The 20,456-nt window shown below is 48.5% G+C and overlaps 2 protein-coding genes across 4 annotated transcripts in view; one reads left to right on the plus strand and one right to left on the minus strand.

Annotated features, from left to right (window-relative positions):
- On the minus strand, positions 1 to 3,107 carry LOC136166751 (general transcription factor IIF subunit 1-like). The gene is given in 7 exon segments (XM_065933501.1): positions 1 to 490; positions 577 to 650; positions 746 to 927; positions 1,013 to 1,131; positions 1,133 to 1,167; positions 1,727 to 1,911; positions 2,370 to 3,107. Coding segments are annotated over 7 exon segments (1,557 nt in total). The 5' UTR covers positions 2,870 to 3,107; the 3' UTR covers positions 1 to 28.
- Positions 3,108 to 14,326: 11,219 nt separating this feature from the next.
- Positions 14,327 to 20,456, plus strand: part of RFX2 (regulatory factor X2) — an 88,963-nt gene continuing 82,833 nt past the window's right edge. For all 3 annotated transcript variants that reach the window (XM_065917944.1, XM_065917945.1, XM_065917946.1), the window contains exon 1: positions 14,327 to 14,455. The gene's annotated coding sequence lies outside the window, so the exon portion shown is untranslated. The remainder of the gene's footprint in view (positions 14,456 to 20,456) is intronic.

Below are 20,456 nucleotides of genomic sequence, written 5' to 3' on the forward strand. Positions count from 1 at the left end.
AAACAGAGTCTGTTTATTGGGGGCAGCATCACTCCTTGAGGGAGAAATGCATCTTGTCGTTGATCATCTTGCGCTCAGGGTTCAGGCGCTTCAGGATCTGAGCCAGCACATTCACTGTCTGCTCGCTGCTCAGCCCCGTCTTCTTGGTCTGGAACTTTATCAGCAGGTCCTTGGTGGTCATGGGCTTCCGCGTCAGGTAGCGGCGCACGGCGTCTTCGGTCACTTGAACGTCGCCGCTGCTGGGGGTTGACTTCCCAGACTGGGGCTGAGGAGTGGATTTCCCGGACAAGCTCTGGGGCCCAGCGTCCAGTCGTAGCCGCCTGGCTGCCCGCGTTTCGCTGGGGCGCTTCCCCTGCTCCAGCTTGTTGGCAGCTGCCCGGAGGGTGGAAGAAGCACTGCCCGCCTCAGTGCTGGGCGTGCCTGGCCGGCTGTTACACCGGGAACTGCCCCCTGATGGCTTCCGCTCCCTTTTGGGGGGCGTCTTCTTTTTCTGTGGAGATTGGGGCTGAGCACGCATGTCGGGAGAGGGCCCCCCCACCGTCCTCCCTGGCCGGCCCTGCCTCGGCGGGGCCTTACCGCCATGAAGAGTGCCGAGGAGGCTTCGCTGTCAATGTCACTCTCCTCCGAGCTGTCGGACTCCTCGCTGCTGTCTGCAAGGGGCCAGAGGAGGGGGCGTCAGTGCTGGAGACCCCTGAGCCAGCCCTCGGCCCTGTCCCAGATCAGGGGCTCAGAGGGGCCAACCCACCTTTCCTCCGCTTCTTCTCCTGCGGCGTGGGCGCCTTCTTCTCCTCCTCCTCCTCCTTGTCCTCCTCGGGCGGCTTTTCCTCCTCGCTCTCCTCACTGCTCTCACTCTGCTCGTCCACGCCCTTGGGACCCTCCTCCTGCTGGGTGGCCTTGGGCTTGCCCTCCAGCTCATCCTGGGAGCTGCTGTAAGACAGAGAGCGGGCAGAGGGTGAGCGAGCGCGTCCGCAGGCTGGCCCAGGGTCCCACACCCGCCTCCCGCCTGCCTCACCTGGAGCCGTCGGACATGTAGTCCACCTCCTGGCCCTCGAAGTCCCTGTCATCACTGTCCTCAAAGGCCTCGTCATCTGAGCCCTTCTTCTTCTTCTTCTTCCGGCCCCCCCTTGCTGGGCGGTGCCTTCTTCTTGGCCTTGGGGGCTCTGCCACCTGGAGAAGAATACACGAGGTGAGGGGCTCAGATGGACATGCATCGTGTTGTGTGTATCTAATGACGCCTGGACATCTCAGGGGCCGCGGTGATGCCAGGACCAGCCCCAATTCCTCCAGGAGGCACAGAGCTAGCCCAGGGTTGTAACAATCACCCACCACCAAGCAAGCAATCCCAACTCCACACCCCCAGCCAACCTCTTCCTCTAACTCACACTTAGGCCCACCATCCCTGCCCTAAATCACCTGGGCCAGCCAGCCACTGGGCAACCAGAGACCACCCTTTGGCTCAGAGCCTGCTGGTACGACTCAAACTGGCCAGTCCTAAGGCCATTCCCATGGAAATCCCAGTCAAGGCCATGGCTGAGAGAGACCTTCCTGGGGCCTCCTAACCAACCCTAGTGCTTCCCCCAGCGGCCAAACTCCTGAGGGGATCCAAGGGTCTGCAAGTAATCAAGCAATCCTTTCAGGGGCATTCACCTCTCTGAGTCATCACACAGGACCTGGATTAATTACAACTGCCACCCCTGCCACCCAGGGCTGGCTCCACCCGCCTCACCCTCCTCGCCGCTGGCCTCGCTGTCATCGGACGACATCTCCAGGTCGTCCTCCAGGTCGTGGATGCGCAGCTCGCTGGCCTTCTTGCGGCTGCGCTTCTCCTTCTCCTCATCCTCCTCGTCCTGGTCCTGGTCTTTCAGTCGCCGCTGCTGCATGATGCTGAAGTGGTTCAGGACCTTGTTTCTCCTGCGGGGCGGGGGGGCAGTGTTACAGCAGGGGCTGGCAGCGGAGCTGGCTCCGGAGACCCCCTCCGAGAGTGGGCCTCATCCACGGTGCCTCCCTGCACTTCCACCACGTGTGCCCCGGAGGAGAGCCACAGACACAACTTAGGTGATGAGAGGGACGACCTGACCCTACACGTGGGGACACAGGCACGTGGCAGAAAGACCCTGAGCTCACACAGGGAGAGCTGGCCCTCCTTTGGTTCCCTGTCTTCCCAGAGTCCCTCAGGAGAAGGTCTCATGTGATGCTGATGCCCTAGCACTGGATCCACCTCCCCACTGTCTCCAGTCCATCTGCCCCCTGGACTGGGTGCTCCTGAGCGGTGGAGAGATCTGGCTTGCTCACCGCTGAGTCCCCAGCTCCCAGTCAGGCACAACGTCAGGGGGTTGCAGCCCTTTTCCAGGCATGGCCCCATCACTCACCTCTCCCACTCCTCCTCGGCCTCCTCGGCCGTGAGCGTGCGGTGCTTGGCCAGCGGCGTGAAGTTATACCAGTTGTGCACAGGGAAGGCCTTGAAAGCCCCATCAGGGCACTGGGTAAAGATGTAGTAGGAGGTGTTTTCTGTCACGCCGCCCTTCTTTATGCCCTTGAACTTGCGGCCCGATTTGCCGTTGACCCGCAGCAACCAGGGCTGGTCCTCTGGCCGGAACTCCTTGAGGACGATGCCGTACTTCTTCCTCCGCGCCTCCTCCCGGAGCTTGCGGTTGAACTCGCTGCCGGCGCCTGACTCAGGCATCTCCTCCTCTTGGTAAATCTTCTTGTTGATCAGGTCTCGTTCCAGCCGGGCCTGATTCCAAGTAGAAAAGAGGTTGAGTTTATCGGCTGCATTGAAAGCCATGATATTGTATTTTTTGGTGGTATTTTTGGGAACTCGGACGACATACTCAGTGACATTCTGGCTGCTGGGGCCGAGGGCCGCCATGGGCGATGGGCGATTGACCCGGATCCGGCCAGAACCTCTTTCTTTGCGCTTCCCTCAGGGTGCGCGTCCCTCGGTCCCGCGGAGTCCGCCCTTGGGTCTCTGGCCTCGATCGCGAACCCTAAGCCCGGGATACAACCGATCCTGGGAAAAGCTATCCCGAGGCCGAGCTGGGTCGGCGATCAGCTTGAGACGGCCTGTGCCAAGTCTGTGCCTGCGCAGCCGCCTAAACCGGAATCGAAATCCTCCTGCAGGCCTAGTCGAAGTAATCTACTCCGAACTGAAGGCAGCGCCTTCTTATATATAGCGCCTGATATATATATATATATATGGCACGATAATTCCATCAAGCCGATAACCTCATCATGCGGATAACCCAATCAGGTGGTGTGGGGACGCCCCCAGTGACCAAACTTAATTTATTTTAAAGGCCAAGCATGAATCCTAGAGGAACCCTTCCAGGTTCATTGTTCAGTTGCTAAGTCGTGTCTGAGTCTTTGAGACCCCATAGACTGCAGCATGCAATGCTTCCCTGTCCTTCACTATATCCCGACATTTGTTCAAACTCATGTCCATTGAGTCAGTGATGCCATCCAACCATTTCATCCTCTGTGGCCCCCTTCTCCTCTTGCCCTCAATCTTTCCCAGCATCGGGGTCTTTTCCAATGAGCTGGTTCTTTGCATCAGGTGACCGAAGTACTGGAGCTTCAGCTTCAGCATCAGTCCTTCCAGTGAATACTCAAAGTTGATTTCCTTTAGGATTGACTGGTTTAATCTCCCTTCTATATCTTTCCTGGATTAGAATCAGAGGCTTAAACGCCTTCATACATGCACAGAATTGCATTCTTTTTTTCACCTGTGTTTTCCTAATGGAAGCATTCTGTGAGGTTTCTGCCCATCTTGCCTCAAGAGATTTCAGGCAACAAAGGAATGGAAAGCAGGGTCTTTATGAGATATTTGCACACCCTTGCTCATTAGCAGGCCTGAGTCATAGGTGGAAGCCACTCAAGTGTTTGTTGATGGATGAAAGGATAAAATGTTCCACACAATGGAACATTATTCAGCCTTTAAAAGGAAGGAGATTCTGACACACACTGCAGCATGGATAAACCTCAAGGACATGATGCTCAGTGAAATAAACCAGATACCAAACGAGATATACTGTCTGATTCCACTTATGTGAGGTCCCTGAGGGAGTCAGATCCACAGAGACAGGAAGTAGATGAAGGTTCTTAAACCTTCATGGAGTTTATGAAGGTTTGGAGTTATGGAGATGGGTGGTGGAGAATTGCATAAAAATATGAATGTACTTAGGGCCACTGAACTTCATTCTTACAAGTGGTTTATGTATATTTTTTCTCAAACTAAAAAAAGAAAAATTTGAGATAGATTGGGCAAGAAATTGTCACCTATAGGCCTGGTATTCCACCATCCACGTATTCAACAGTGATTTACTGAGGAACAGCTGTGTTCCAAGCCCAATTCTAGACCAAGGTTTCTCAACCTCGGCGCTACTGCCTTTGGGACCAGATCATTCTCTGTGGTGGTGCCACCCTGCACATTGTAGGGGTGCAGCGTGCCCTGCTTCGACCCGCCAAATGCCGGTCGCCCTCCCTTCCCCAGTTGTGACATCGTAAATGTCTCCAGTGTCCCATGGGGGCAGAATCATCCCAGATAAGGACCCCTGGGTTAGGGAGTTCCATGGACCTTCCCCCACAAGATAATCTGTGTTCTGTGACCATCTGACCTCTGGATGTCCTAGAATGCTGCACGCATTTCAGTACACAAACTGAATGGAGAGGGAGAGAGGAGGTAATTCACAGATGCTGGGAGTGGGTGGTGGGTGGCACCCAGGTTTACAGGGTTTAACCCATTGAGAGTTCATTCTGCTGCACGGTACAGACTAGGATCAGACTCAGTCCTTTCCCCTCGTACTTAATGGCAGGTTTCTTAGTCGGGCCATTGTTGCATCTGAGGCCAGATAAATTCTCTGTGGCGGGGGCCTTTCTGCGCACTGTTGGGGTTGTTGAGCCTCATTCCTCATCTCTTATCTATATACTCGATGCCAACGGCACCCCCTAGCGGTGACCGCCAAAATGTCCCCGGACATTGCCAAAAGACCCCTGTGGGGCAGTCACTCTTGATTTAAAAAAAAAATCTACGTTAAAAAAATATATATGTTTGTTTGTTTGTTTATCGGGTCTTATCTGAAACACGCTGGATCTTTTATATTGTTTTGGCTGTGCCGGATCTTCGTTGCTGTGCACGAGCTTCCTCTAGTTGGAGCGAGCGGGCGCCACTCTAGCTGTGGTGTGCAGGCTTCTCCTGTTGCAGAGCACGGGCCCTAGGCGTGCGGGCTTCAGTAGTTGTGGCGCACCCAGTCGGTTACTCCGAGTCATGTGGGATCTTAGTTCATCGACCAGGGATGGAACCTGGGCCCTCTGCATTGGGAGCGCGTAGTCTTAGCCACTGGACCGCCAGGAAAGAGCCCCCACCCCCACCCCACCCCCCAAAGCTCTGTTTTAGAGGACACGATTGAGAGTAGATAGAAGAGGTCCCTGATCTAAGGGAATTTATTTAGACTAGAGGACACAGGGAGAGGCAACACATGGAAAAGCAACTCAAACAGGGCTGGAAACCGCAGTTTCAGCTGCAGCCCCAAGACACGAAAGTTCTGGAATTCACCAGGAAGGCGCCAGCCCAACGGGCATGTTTTCAGAGGAAATAACTGAGAAAGAGGATCCCAACTCTACAGGCTGGTCACCAACCCAGAGGGTACAGAAGGGCAAGAGCAGACACTGGAAGAGAACTTTTATTTATTTTTAATTTCTATTTTATATTGGAGATCCCCTGGAGGAGGAAATGGCAGCCCGCTCCAGTATTCTTGCCTGGAAATTTCCATAGACAGAGGAGCCTGGCAGGCCACAGTCCATAGGGTCGCAAAGAATCAGACACAATCGGGGGACTGCCCACACACATACACAGAGGAGATTAACAATGTGGTGACCGCTTCAGGGGTACAGCAAAGTGAGTCAGTGATACATACACATGCATCTATTCTTTTTCAAATTATTCTATTTAGGTTATTACAGGGTGTTGAGCAGAGTTCGCTATGCTATACAGTAGGTGGCAGAGGATAAGATGGTTAGGTAGCATCCCTGATTCAATGGACATGAATTTGAGCAAACTCTGGGAGGTAGTGGAGGGCAGAGAAGCAGTCCATGGAGTTGCAAAGAGTTGGACAAGGCTTAGCAACTCAACAACAGCCACATCAATAAGTCCTTGTTGGCTATTATTTCAAACGCAGTAGTGTGTACTTGTCATCTGAAACTCCCAATCTGTCCCTCTCCCACTTCACCCTTGGTAAGCATAAGCTCATTCTCTAAGTGTGAGTCTTTTTTTGTTTTATAAATGAATTCATTTTTATCATTATTTTTAGATTCCACATATAAGGGATATCATACAATATTTGACTTGATTCCCTTAGTTTGACTCTTTCCAGGTCCATTGATGTTGCTGCGAATGGCATTACTTAACTTTTTAAAAGGATGTCTTGGGCAAAAAATATCCGGGTGCTGAGGGCTGGGTGCACAGAGGGTTCTGGTTACCCCTCCCTCTGGTATGGAGAATGGCGGTCAGTGGGCGTGCTTGAAGGGCGTGTCTGGTCTCCAGGGAGAACCCCTGGGATCAGGGAGTGCGTGATGCTGCTCTTCCAGGGAGGCGTGCTGGACTGGTGTCCGCTTCCTGGCAGAAGCTGTAGGGCAAGAGGTGGGCTGGTTGTTTTGGCAGCTGAGCCAAGGCAACTTGCTGCTAAATCAGGATGGGCTCGCAAACAGCAGGTTTGTTTGGGAAGAGGTGTGCATTTCTCAGGAACTAGATGAGCTCAGAGAGCTGGCATGGGGGAACTTTAGATCTTGTCCTGGAGCCTCTCCTGGCTTCCCTCCATGGAGGTTCAGCAGGCCATGGGGCCTGAATTCCTAGGGACCAGGGAAAGAAGAAGGGGAGGTCAGTGTTGTGAGTTTGGTGAGGTAAAAGGAAAGATAGGTGGCAGCCCACCCACCAAGATGGGGCAGGGTCGGTGACTTGTATCCAGGGAAACTTGACGAGATCTCTTGTACCTGATTTATTGCCGTGCTGTTGCCATCTTGAAGTTTGTAGTAACTTTCCAACAAGCAGCCTTCTACAGGCTGACAGGGGCAGGTGGAGCTCAGTTATTTTATCTCCAGAGACTTTAGACTTCTCCCAGGAGCTAATAAGCCAACCAACGACATTTGTTGGAGAGACCTATTTTTTCCCTATTAATAATCTTGGCATGCTTGTCAAAAGATCAATTGATCATAAGTGTGCAAGTTTATTTCTGGACTCTCGGTACAGTTCCACTTATCTACATGTTTAGCTTTATGCCAATACCACAACTGTAGCTTTGTAGTAAGTTTTAAAATTTGGAAGTGTAAGTCTTCTGACTTTGTTCTTCTTTTTCAAAACTGTTTGGGTTATTCTGGGTTCCTTGCATTGCTTTATGAAATTTAGAATGAGCTTCTAAATTTCTACAACAACAACAATAAAACCCAGCTGGATTTTGAGAGAGATTACATTCAGTGTGTAGGTCAGTTTGGAGAATGTTACCATCTTAACATGAAATCTTCTGATCCATGAACATGGGATATCCTTTCTGTGGTTCTTTAATTTCTTTCAATGCTGTTGTGTTTTTTGGATTTTGGTTTTTGTTTTGTTTTTAGTTATCACTGTATAAGTCTTGGCTTCTTTAGTTAAATTCATTCCTAAGTCTTTTGTTCTTTTTGGTGTTATTATAAATCAAATTCTTATGCAGGAGACATGAGTTCGATCCCTGGGTCAGAAAGATCCCCTAGAGGAGGGCACAGCAACCCACTCCAGTATTCTTGCTGGGAAATCCTATGGACGGAGGGGCCTGGCAGGCTACAGTCTGTAGGGTCACTAAGAGTCAGACAAACTGAAGCAACTGAGCATGCACACACAGTGGGCTCCTGGGGATTTCTACGTACAAGATTGTGTCATCTGCAAAAAGGGATAGTTTTCTTGCTTTGTTTCCAATCTGGGTGCCTTTTATATTTTTTTTCTTGCCTAATTTACCCTGGTTATCTCATCCAGCACAATGTTGAATAGAAATGTTGAGAGAAGATATCCTTGTCTTGTTCCTGATGTTATGGGGAAAGCATTTGACTTTTCACCATTAAGTAGTATTATCTGTGGCATTTTTTGCATGTCTTTTATCAGCTTGAGGGTCTCATCTATTCCTAGTTTGTCATGAAAAAGTGTTGGATTTTGTGAAATGCTTTTTCTGAAGCTGTTGGGATGATCATATCATTTTTGTCCTTTATTCTACTAAAATGAATGGCTTTTTTTTTTTTAATATTAGGCCAACCAAGCTTGCATTCTTGGGACAGATTCCACTTGATCATGGTGTATAAATCTTTTTAATATGTTGCCAGATTTGGTTTGCCAGTAGTTTGTTGGGGATTTTTGCATCTGTGTTCATAAGAAATCTTGGTCATGAGTTTTCTTTTCTTGTGGTGTCTCTGTCTGGTTTTGGTATCAGGATAATACTGGCCTCAGAGAATGTTAGAATGGCCTCATGGAGTTTTCTCTCCTCTCATAGTTTTAAGAAAAGTCTGTGAAGGCTAAATGTTTAAATCTTTAGACATTTCGTAGAATTCATCAGTGGAGCCATTGGCCCTGGGTTTTTCTTTGTTTTTGTTTTTTCATTACTAATTCAATTTCTTTACTTGTTGAAGATTCGTTCAGTTTTCTGTTTCTTCTTGAATCAGTTTAGGTAATTTGCATCTTTCTAAGAATATCCCTGATTTCATCCAGGGTATCTATAATTTGTTGACATGCAATTGCTTATAGTATTATTTTTTCATTTTTGTATTTCTGTAATGTTGCTTGTAATGTCCCCTTTTTCATTCCTGATTTTAGTAATTTGAATCTTCTTTTTATCTTGATCAGTCTAGTTAAAGTTTTATCAACCTATTTGATCTTTTCCAAGAAGCTACTTGTGGTTTAATAATTCTGTCTTGATTTTCTATTCTCAACTTCATTTACTCCCACTCTAATCTTTATTATTTCATTCTTTTGGCTAGCTTTAGTTTCAATTTACTCTTATTTTCCAGTTTCTTAGGGTGGATAGCTAGATTATTGACTGAGGTCCTTCTCTCTCTCTTTTTTTTTTCTTTAGCATAGATGATTACAGCTATCAATTTTCCACTACTTTAACTGAATCTCATAAATTTTGTATGTTGTGTTTCATTTTCAGTCATCTCAAAGTATTTTCTAAGTTCCCTTATGATTTCTTCTTTGAGACAGCAGAGTTTTGCAGCTATTAATTGGGGGAAGAAATACATAAACAGTGCTGTAAATATGGCATCATGTTGAGTCAAGTTCGCATTCTCAAAACAAGAGTTATAGCAGAATGAACTGTACAGTGTGTCTCCAGAGCACTGCTGTCCCACTCTAAAACCTTTCCTTTAACCTCCTCACATCCATCAGAATGTTCTCCAAAATGTACACTGAATCCACTGACCCATCTCCACCTCTGCCACCAGGTTCCTAATCCAAGCCACCATGCTTTTAAGTCCAGGGGGACGGTAACAGACTCCCAAGTTCTGTGTCTGTCTTGTCTCCTACAGTCTATTCCCCATGCAGTGAGGTTTTAAAATCACAAACCACAAATTGGAGTAGAGTTAAGTGCCCTGCATATAAACGCAGTCCATTCCAAAAGCGCATTTGCAAGTCCAGTTGGTTCCTATATCCAACAAAGTTAGCCTAGGTACCCAGCTAACACAATTGGCTACATAGTACTGTGCTGTCATAGATTTATAACACGTTTCACACAAATACATAAAAACAAACACAAAAAGTAAAGAAAATATTTTAAATCTTATGGTACAGTACCTTGAAAAGTACAGTCGTACAGTTCAACAGGCATTGAGTGAACAGGCAAGAGTTACTGACTGGAGGAGGTGGGAGATGGGAGAGCTGAAGGATCGTCGTCAATAGGAGATGGAGGGCAGGCTGCAATTTCACGCTTGCCTGATGTTGATGACACAGGTTTTGGTTCCTTGTTGGAACCAGATGCACATTTGCATCTCTGAAAGTTCACAATTTGAATGTTTGTATGTAGAGAACTGACTGTACATCTGCCCCACCCCCACTTAAAACCCTCTGATGGCTTTCAAGTCTGACGAGGGCCATTTTCCATAATCAAAGGTCCGTATAGTCAAAGTTATGATTTTTCAGTCATGTACTGATGTGAGAGTTGAACCATAAAGAAGGCCGAGCACCGAAGAACTGATATTTTCAAATTGTGGTACTGGAGAAGAGTCTTGAGAGTCCCTGGGACAAAGGAGATCAAACCAGCCAATCATAAAGGAAATCAACCCTGAATATTCAGTGGAAGGACTGAAGCTGAAGCTCCAGTACTTTGGCTACCTGATGCAAAGAGCCAACTCAATGGAAAAGACCCTGATGCTGGGAAAGATGAAGGCAGGAGAATAAGGGACTGGCAGAGGATGAGGTGGTTGGATGGCATCACTGACTTAATGGACATGAGTTTGAGCAAACTCTGGGAGATAGTGAAGCACAGGGAAGCCTGGTGTGCTACAGTCCATGGGGTGGCAAAGAGTAGGACACGACTTAGCAACTCAACAACAAAATGAAATCTTAAGTGAAGTGACCCCCTCCTTCCCCTGACTCACCACTCCCCACCCACTCGCATCCTCCCCATTTACCCTGCTCCAGCCACACCCAGGGACCTGCTTTTTGTTTCTTCCACCCAAGTTTCCATCCCAGGGATTTTGAATTCCTGAAATGTTCCTTTACTCTTCCTTATTATTCTGACCTGGGCCGAAATGTCACCCCCTCAGAGAGGCTGAGAGTGGCCAACTCTTCCCGCTTTGTCTGGGAATTCCCAAAATTTAGCACTGAAAGCCCCATGTTGTGGGAAACCCCGTAATCACACTATCCTGGTTTGGCCACACTTGAGAGGCCATCCCTGGCTGTTCCATCCAAAACAAGTCCCACTCACTCACCCTGCAAGCTACTACCCTATTGTTTTTTCCGTAAGTGTGGGACTTGTGTCCTTAGAACCTGCAGCCATGCCTGGCAAATAGTAAGCACTTAAGAAATATTTTTGATTAATCGTTGAAGGACAGAAATTGATTCCTACAGTCTTAGGTTTAAAATTCCATCACATGGGCTTCCCTGGTGGTCCAGTGGTTAAGAATCTGCTTTGCAATGGAAGGGACACCAGTTTGATCTCTGGTCCGAGACAATCCCACATACCTCGGAACAACTAAGCCTGTGCACCACAACTGCTGAGCCTGTGCTCTAGAGCCCGCGAGCCACAACTACTGTGCTCACGTGCTGCAACTACTGAAGCCTGTGGACCTAGAGCCCACACTTCCCAACAAGAGAGGCCGCCACAATGAGAAGCCTCTGCACTGCAACTAGAGAAAGCCTGAATGCAGCAAAGAAGATGCAGCACAGCCAAACAAAACAAAACAAAACAAAATTCCATCATATGAAACACTGCAAAGAGCAACCCATTAGAACTTGGCGAAATCATCTTATCAAGTCCCCATCAGCATTTTCATTAAAACAAAGTAGAAAAAAATCAGCATTAACTAAAGCATCATGTCATGAAAATGTTGTTTTCATGATATATGTGTTGATGTGGACTGGGCCTCTGAGTAAAATATATTTCCTGCTATGCTTTGTGGTCAAAAATGTTTGAAAACTACTCATCTAGTAGTCAAGACTGTGGGATTGGGCATCAGACTGCTGGCGTTGGAAGCTCTTACAAGCTGCTTCATGCAAATTTACTCATTTTTCCCCCGGCCTCTGTTCTCTGATCTGTAAAATGAAGACAGTGCAGTCTCTCTCAGGGTGAGATTGTGAGTTTTAACTGATGATTGTTTTGTTGATAAGTCATGTCTTACTCTTTTCGACCCCATGGACTGCAGCATCCTAGGCCTCCCTGTCTTTCACTGTCTCCCAAAGTTTGTTCAAATTCATGTCCATTGAGTCAGTGATGCCATGCAACCACCTCATCTTCTGCCACCCTCTTCTCCTTTTGCCATCCAGCCATCTCATCCTCTGTCGGCCCCTTCTCCTCCTGCCCCCAACCCCTCCTAGCATTAGGGTCTTTTCCAATGAGTCGACTCTTCATATCAGATGGACAAAGTAGTAGAGCTTCAGCTTCAGCTTCAGCATCAGTCCTGCCAATGAATATTCAGGGTTGATTTCCTTTAAGGTTCACTGATTTGATCTCCTTGCAGTCCAACAGACGCTCGAGATTCTTCTCCAGCACCACAACTTGAAAGCATTGATTTTTCTTTGTGGTCAAACTGTCACATCCATACATGACTACTGGAAAAACCATAGCTTTGACTGTACAGACTTTTGTTGGCAAAATGATGTCTCTGCTTTTTAATATACTGTCTTAACTGAGTTAGTATATGAAAAATGCTTAAGGGTACTTTCTGGCATATAAGGACAGTTTAGTCAGTATTGACTAATATGATTGTCCAATGAATGAATGAAATCTAACCTTCCCTTAAATTGCCCTGCCTGCCTTTTCTCAGAACAAGCTTTTTCTCCTAGAATTCCAGCCCCTTCTTCCAAATAACTATTTATGTTTACCTTTTTTTAGTGTCAATCACCACCCCCCCAAAAAAAACCCAAACTCTACCCGGGTGTCTTGTTTGTCCCATTCAAAAGTTGAACCTCCTGGGACTTCCTAGCAGTCCAGTGGTTAAGTTTTCGCACTCCCAAGGCGGGTGGGGGGCATGGGTTCAATCTGTGGTTGCGGATCTAGTATCTCTTATGCCAAGCAGCGATGCCAAAAAAAATTGAACCTGGGGGTAGGGAGGAGGGGGAAAGGTTGGCAAACATTTTCTGTGAAGTTATCAAATAGTAAATATTTTAGACTTTGCTTATGTCATCCCATCTTAGTGCAAATACTCAAGTGTCTGGTACCCAACTCTGTAGGACAACTTTCCGTGTCCTGAGGACAGGTTTCACGGAAGACAATTGTTTCCTCAGACTGGGAGGGGAGGGATGCTTTCCGGATGATTCCAGCGCACTACATTCATGGTGCACTTTATTTCTATTATTATTAACCCAGCTCCACCTCAGATCATCAGGAGACAGATCCCCAAGTTTGGGGACCCCTCGCCTAAGCAAATAGGGAAGCTGTGTACTGATAAAACTTTATAGGCACGGGGCTAGTGGAGTTTGCCCCACAGGTCTTAATAATCCTTAAAGGAGTTGAAAATACTGGATTCAGTAAAATAAAATAGACTTTCATATAGTTTACACGTGCTACCAAAGATCCTTTTTTTTTTAACCACTTCAGTTCAGTCGCTCAGTTTTGTCCGACTCTTTGCGACCCCATGAATCGCAGCACTCCAGGCCTCCCTGTTTATCACAAACTCCCGGAGTTTACTCAGACTCATGCCCATCGAGTCGGTGATGCCATCCAGCCATCTCATCCTCTGTCGGCCCCTTCTCCTCCTGCCCCCAACCCCTCCCAGCATCAGGGTCTTTTCCAATGAGTCAACTCTTCCCATGAGGTGGCCAAAGTATTGGAGTTTCAGCTTCAGCATCAGTCCTTCCAACGAACACCCAGGACTGATCTCCTTCAGGATGGGCTGGTTGAATCTCCTTGCAGTCCAAGGGACTCTCAACAGTCTTCTCCAACACTATAGTTCAAAAGCATCAATTTTTCAGCGCTCAGCTTTCTTCACAGCCCAACTCTCACATCCATACATGACCACTGGAAAAACCATAGCCTTGACCAGATGGACCTTTGTTGGCAAAGTAATGTCTCTGCTTTTTAATATGCTATCTAGATTGGTCATAACTTTCCTTCCAAGGAGTACGAGTCTTTTAATTTCATGGCTGCAGTCATCATCTGCAGTGATTTTTAGCACTTATATGTATATTAAAATTCCCAGCTCGTGGTCCATGAATATAAGTCATCTGGCTTGCAGATCGGATTCTGCTGACCCCGGGTCCAGACTGTACCAGGACGTCCGGCAGTAGGCGTCTGGGTCCCAAAAATTCGGCCTTCCGGGAGCTGCGCCACCAGCACCGCGCCCGCGCGCGCCTCCGGCTGTCCAACCCTCCTTCGCAGCGCGCGCCTCCCGCCAAGCCCCGCCCCTCTTCTCGGCGGTTGGTCGACCCCTCATCATGCCCGCTGACAGGCACTGCACACAGCCAATGGTGAGCCTCAAAATCTTGCGCCCCGCCCTCATCGCGCCCGTTGGAGGCGGCCGTGGGCGGGCCGTTGAGGGGGTGGGGCGCGGAGCCTGGTAACCGTTGCCGATAACAACGCCCCGCCCCGTCGCGGCAGGAGGGCAGGCGGCGCGAGGCAGGCGGGCAGGCGGGCGGGCGCCGGGAGCCGGAGGAGGAGCGGCCGCCGCCGCCACCGCCGCCGCCATAGAGACTGTAGCCGTGGAGACTGTTACTTACCAACGGGGACCAACACGCAGCAGCCGCCACCGCCGCCGCGGGAGCCGTTGCCCGAACTCCCGGCCCGAACTCCAGGTGACCGATGCGACCGCCCCGGGCTCTGCCCGGCCAGAGAGTGCGGGGGGCGGCGGGGATCCCGATCGGGGGTCGAGGGGCGGGCAGCGCAGTCCCTGCCGTTCACCCCACACGTCCGAGATGGCGGGTCCGCGGGACCTCCCTCCTCACTCCCAGTCCCGAAGTCGTAGCTGAGTTTGGGGTGCCTGGGGGGGGTCCCCTTTTTCCTTTTAACCAAAGTCAGGGAGAGGTGAGGACCCATCGTCTCACTTTTTTCAAAACTTTCTGAGTTGGGGGCTCCAGGGGAGCTGTCTTTGACTGTCACCCTCAAACTCCCCGAGTTGGGGGCGCCCTGAGAACACCTCTCAAACTTTTACCTTCAAACCCCCTGAATTTGGGACTCGTGGGGAACTCCTTCTCACTCTGACTCCCCAAATCTTTAAGCTGGGGAGGACCCTTGTCTCACTCTTTCCCTCAAACCCCGAATTGGGGGACGCCTCGGCAACGCCTGTCGAACTCTGACATTTAAACTCCTTGAACTGAAGGCGCCTGGGAGCTCTTCCTGTTAATTCCCCAAATTTTTGAAATTGGGGCGCCCGGAGTCACTTCTCTCACTCCTAAACTCAAATCGCTGAATTGAGAAGGTCTAAAGCATTCGTTCTCACCTCGTTTCGACCTCGCCTCCAAATTCTGAATTTGAGGGTTCTCTGTAACCCTGTCCTCACTTTTAAAACCCGAAGTCGGTGCACTGGTCTAGAGGAAGAACCGCTCCCCTCTTCGCTTTTTGACCACAAGCTCCCGAAAATCGGGCTTCCCGGAGACCCGTTTCTCACCTTTTCACCAAAAAGTTTCTCGGGTTTAGGGCTCCTCGGACACTTCTCGGCTCTCTCTCCTGGTAACCCCGCATTCCACAGTTTGGGGGACCCTGGATCCGCCGGTCCGTCCGCGCCCCTCAGGACACCCCTGTGCACAGCCGCAGCTCCCATGTTAGGACTGATCGAGAAGCAAGAAAAGTTTCACCGAAAGAATTGTTTTTTTAAATAATTATTTTGTAAAGGGTTTGTGGCCCAAACTGCTCGGTGGCATTTTCTCCGGGGGTTGTTCGAGTGCTTGGATGTGTGTGTGTGTGTCTGTGATAATCCATCCCCCACCCCGACCCCCCTCCCGCGAGTCTCTTCCCCAATCCCGACCTCCCAACCCCCGCCGTCAAATGCTCTTTGATTCTTTTTTCCTCCCCTCCGGGACAAGCCAGCAGCACTCCCTCCAGCTTCGTCCCGGTTGGTTTTTCTAGCTGCCGTGCTCGGAAAAGTTGGGTTTCCGATCCTGGTGGCTATTTACAGGGCCCCCGGGGCCCAACAGCCCCTGCCATTCTGGCGGCGGCGGCGGCGGGGGTGGTGGTTCATCGTCCTAATTTTAACCTCCTGGTTGCCCCGCAGGAATGAGGGAGAAGGGCAGCGTGCCGCACGCAAGTCCAGGGCTGCCTTTCCGCAGAGAGCTCATTCCTCGGCTTCTGGGTGTTTTAATTATGCGCCGCCCCCCTCCTCCCCGCCGCCCCCCCCACCCCCACCCCGCAGTCCCCACCATACAGTTATTTTCTTACTCTATGCCTCTGTGCATTTAACTGTCAGTGCAGGCTGTCATGAGATTCCCCCCTCCCAATCAGCTTTATCTCTGCAGATCCAAAATATCAAACCTTATGCAAGGCTCTCCATGTCAAGGAAGACTTACCAACAAAAAATAATAGTAGTAATAACAACAACAGAAAACATTAGCAATAACCATTTTCTTTGTTGCCCACAGATATTGGCAACACATTTTTATCTTGTTGCTTCATAATCTGAAACTTTTATTTGTTTGCTTATATGAAGGCCCTTACCCTCTGTGCTGGGGAGTACCAGGGGCTGGTTACCTGTTCTCTCTCCCACTCCAGTTTAAAGTCTTGGACTGACTCTAAAATAATCTTAGAAATGGCTACTCATCTACTCTGGCCAGAGAAAAAGTGCATATGGGACCCCCACCCCAGGAAAGGAATTTGATTTCCTTAATTACTGCTGCTAATTTTGCCAACAGGCTAAGTAGAGTATGGGAGGGGACTGGGTAGTCTTTTTTTTTTTTTTAATTTTTCATAATACATGATGGAAAAGATAACTGATTCCCAGATCCGGTGATATTGCAACTGATTTGGGTCAAGAAATGAGTTCAGAAACACTTTGCCCCTGTGATCCAAGCCATGACTTATTTAACCCTGAAGGTATGTTCCTCTCATCTCAGATAAACCTCTGAGATGCTGAGAAGGGGAGTTCAGGAGGAGAGGGACAGAGTTACTGGTGACACCCAGTAAGAGAACAATTCCTTTGAAATTCAGCTGATACGTGCTTTCTGAGGGCTGGGTACATATCACCTTAATATTTTTTTTTTAACCATGTTGATCGCTGAAGCACTGCCAGGATGGAGCTAGTCACCAGAAATAACACACGCCAGGGTCTTATCTGGCTCTCATTCTTTAGATCTAATTTGTAAATTCAAATTTGAATTGAAATTAATTAATATGAATTTATATTTGATGAATTGAACTTTCATTAATCATAGAATTGAGTCAACATTTTAAATATACAGTTTTGGTAGTCACATGTGGTGGTTTTGCTCATAAAATTCCAGGGCCAGGAGGAACCATATCTTACGGTACATTTGGCTCTTTTTAGTTAATGCAGATTTTTCACTGATTTATTTATTTTTAAAATATTTATTTATTTTTCTGGCTGTGTCAGGTCTTAGTTGTGGCATGCGGGATCTTTGTTCCCTGACCAGGGATCGAACACAGGTGCCCTGCATTGGGAGTGTGAAGTCTTAGCCACCAGACTGCCAGGGAAGTCCCAACCACTTATTTAATCCCAACCACTTATTTAAATGACGTGCTCCCCGCTACACACCTACATATTTGTAAAATGTAAACGTTTTTTCAAAGCATGGGAGGTTCTCAGAGAAACTCTCCCTCATCAGATCCTCACTGAACCCAAGATGAGCCAAGGAATTCTTATCAGAAAAGGCAAACAAAGAGGGAGAATTTGAGAGGAAGACCCAGAATTAAGGGGATAAGGAGTGGGGGCAGAGGATGAGGGAAAGGGCTGGGGAGAGCCCACCAAGTGGGTTGGCTGCTAGGGCTGGTGAAATTGACGACCCTGAGAGGCAGTTTAAGGGCAAGGGCTTATAGTCCCCCAATCTGTTCCTCTGAAGACTCCCAGCTCCCTTAGTGAGTATCAGCCAGCTTCTCCCGGCTGCTCAGGCTAATACTTCAGAGTCATCCTCCAGCCCTCTCTGTGTGTGTGTCTCTGTCTGTCTATCTCTCTCTCCCTCAAGCCATCAGCAAGAGACCTAAAATCTGACCCCACCTCGCCACCTCCACCATCAGCCCCTGGTCTAAGCCTCCAGCACTTCATGCCCAGATGCTTCCAGTCGTTCACCGAGGGTTGTAACATGTCCTGTTGTGTATTCCTCAGCTCAGAACCCACCCACGGCTCCCATCTCACTTGGAGCAAAAACAGAAGTCCATCCCCCAACTGGGGCCCCCAGCCTAGTCCCCCTTTAGCCTAATCTCCAATCCCATGTGCCTGCCTTCAACGTCACTGGCCTTCCCAGAGTACCTCAAACCCTCTGCCTGGAAAGTTCTTGGTCCAGGCATCTGGGGGCTTCCTCCCTCACAGCCTTCAAGCCTTTTCTCAAACTCACCTTCCCAGGCCATCGACTTGCAAGTGATGGTATCCTTGTCCCCTCCCTCCCGGACTTTCTCTCTCCTTCACGTTTATCACTAACACCCCATATATTACATAGATTGATTTTATGATTGCTGTTCCCTCGTTAGAACGTCAGCTCGATGCCAAGATGCTCTGGGTGTTTTATGAACTTCCGTATCTCCCGGGCTGAGAATCATTCTGGCACTGAGTGGGCGCTTGATAAATATTTGTTAAGTGAATAAGTAAATGATCTCCCATGCACCTAATGGGAAAGTTGATGTGAAAATGAAGAGCTGCTCTGTAACTACCGTATCTTGCCTTCTGAGTGATTCAGTACAGCTCAGACTGGATGAATGACGTCAGTGGGAAGAGGAAAGGAAAAGTATGAGTCCCAACCCCGGGTGCTGTACATGTGGGCTTCTGGGCCTGGCAGAGAAGGGGGTTAGCATTTATAAGTTGAGTGACTTCAAGTAAGGTTTGGCATAGGTGAAAGAGGTAATCACTTACATTTTTTTTTTTTTAATATTTTTGTAATGTAAACTGTTTTTAAAGTCTTTGTTGAATTTGTTACAAAATTGCTTCTGTTTTATGTTTTGGTCTTTTGGCCCCATGCAGCATGTGGGATCTTAACTCCCCAACCAGGAATCGAACCCACACCCCCTGTATTGCAAGGCAAAATCTCAACCACTGGTCCACCAGGGAAGTCCCCACTTTATGGTTTTGATATTAGAAATAATATTATAACTGTGTAGCCCAAGGCCTGGCACAGAATAGTGTATGACAGAGTAGCTATTATTATTGCTGTTGTTATTTTTATTATTAGAACAAAACAAAGAAGCAGTGTGGCCTGCCTGGGATGGATTTTTCAGTTTGGTTTCCTGACCACCAAGTGCTGAGGAGACATTCAGTAGATATATCTTGCTCTATTGAGTGGGTGAGCCTTACACGGTCTGTTTTAAGTTGGGAAATACCCTTCAATTGCGTAGAAATTCTCTGGTACAGATATGGCGTCTGCAAGCGTGAAGCTCTGGGCAAAACTAAATGTCACCAGAAAAGTAGCTCACATCTTGGTTGGGGTATCAGTTCATCTGAAATTACTCCCCAAACATCACACTTTTGGATGGGTTTTGCCAAGCAGCCAGCTCAGCCGGCAGAACCTCCAGATGAGAAAGTTTAAAAACTGGTTTCCCCTCTCTGTTATCGCTGGCGCTCAGGTGCCAATCAGGTCGAAATCTGGAAATCAGCCGCTCAGAGGTAAGAACCGGCCTGGTGTTCGTGCCAGGACTTGAGTTGGGCCCTCAGGAGCAGACCGCCTGGCCTTGCTCCTTGTTACGCCTTGCTTCTTTTTCTCCTGAAATGCATTCCTGTTTTATGATACATAGGTTTTGTATGTTTCAAAGCAGGGTTTTGTGCCCTGGCAACCTCATTTTTAATTCTGGTCAATTCTATGACTTTCCAAGAAATATAGTTGACTTCCCAAGCCTATCGATGATATATACAGCAACTGGATTTCAGACCCTGTGAATTAGATTATACCTGCCACATGCCGTGTTTAAAAATGGAAAGGAAAAAAAAAAACTTATAAAGCCATTAAAAGCCTAGAACTTACTTGTTATGGCCCAGTGTAGTGATGATTTGTCATTTACTGTGTAATGAAGCCCAAAATATGCTATATAATGTGAGCCTGTTTCTACTAAGATCTCTGCAGTTACTTTGAGTGACTGAGTGAGTGAGTGTGTGTGTGTGTGTGTGTGCATGTGCGTGTGTATGTGTGTGTGTGTAAGAACTGGGCTATGGTATCCAGGGAAGCTCTTCAGGAGGTGATGGTTGAGCTGAATCTGAACTGATAAGAGGGAGCAGCCCTGTGCAGTTCACAGGGAGAGCCTTCTGGCGGGGGTGGGGGGGCAGCAGGTGCAAAGGTCCTGTGGCAGGTGGAATCACCTGGCCCTGGTGAGGGCAGAGAAACGTGGCTGTGTGGCTAATGACTGGTGAGCAAAAGGAGGAGACACAGAGGGCCTCAGGGGCCATAGGGAGCAGTCTGGCTGCTATTCTAAGTATAAATTAGGTCTCAGGAGATTTAACCTCCTCCTGTAGCTGTCAGAGCCTTGGTGTCCAGTCGTTCACTGGAAGACCTCCTTTCTAGACCTCTGCCATTTCTTCATCTCTCACTCATTGATTCGTTCATTTGTTCATCGCTCTCTGAGTCAAACACTACCCTGTGAGGTTACAGAGACTAAGACCAACTAGGAGAGGGCGACGGCTTCAGAGCAAGGATGGGCTGGAGGTCTCTC

The sequence above is a fragment of the Muntiacus reevesi genome, chromosome 1 (genome assembly GCF_963930625.1).
Source record: "Muntiacus reevesi chromosome 1, mMunRee1.1, whole genome shotgun sequence".
Taxonomy (NCBI): Eukaryota; Metazoa; Chordata; class Mammalia; order Artiodactyla; family Cervidae; genus Muntiacus; species Muntiacus reevesi.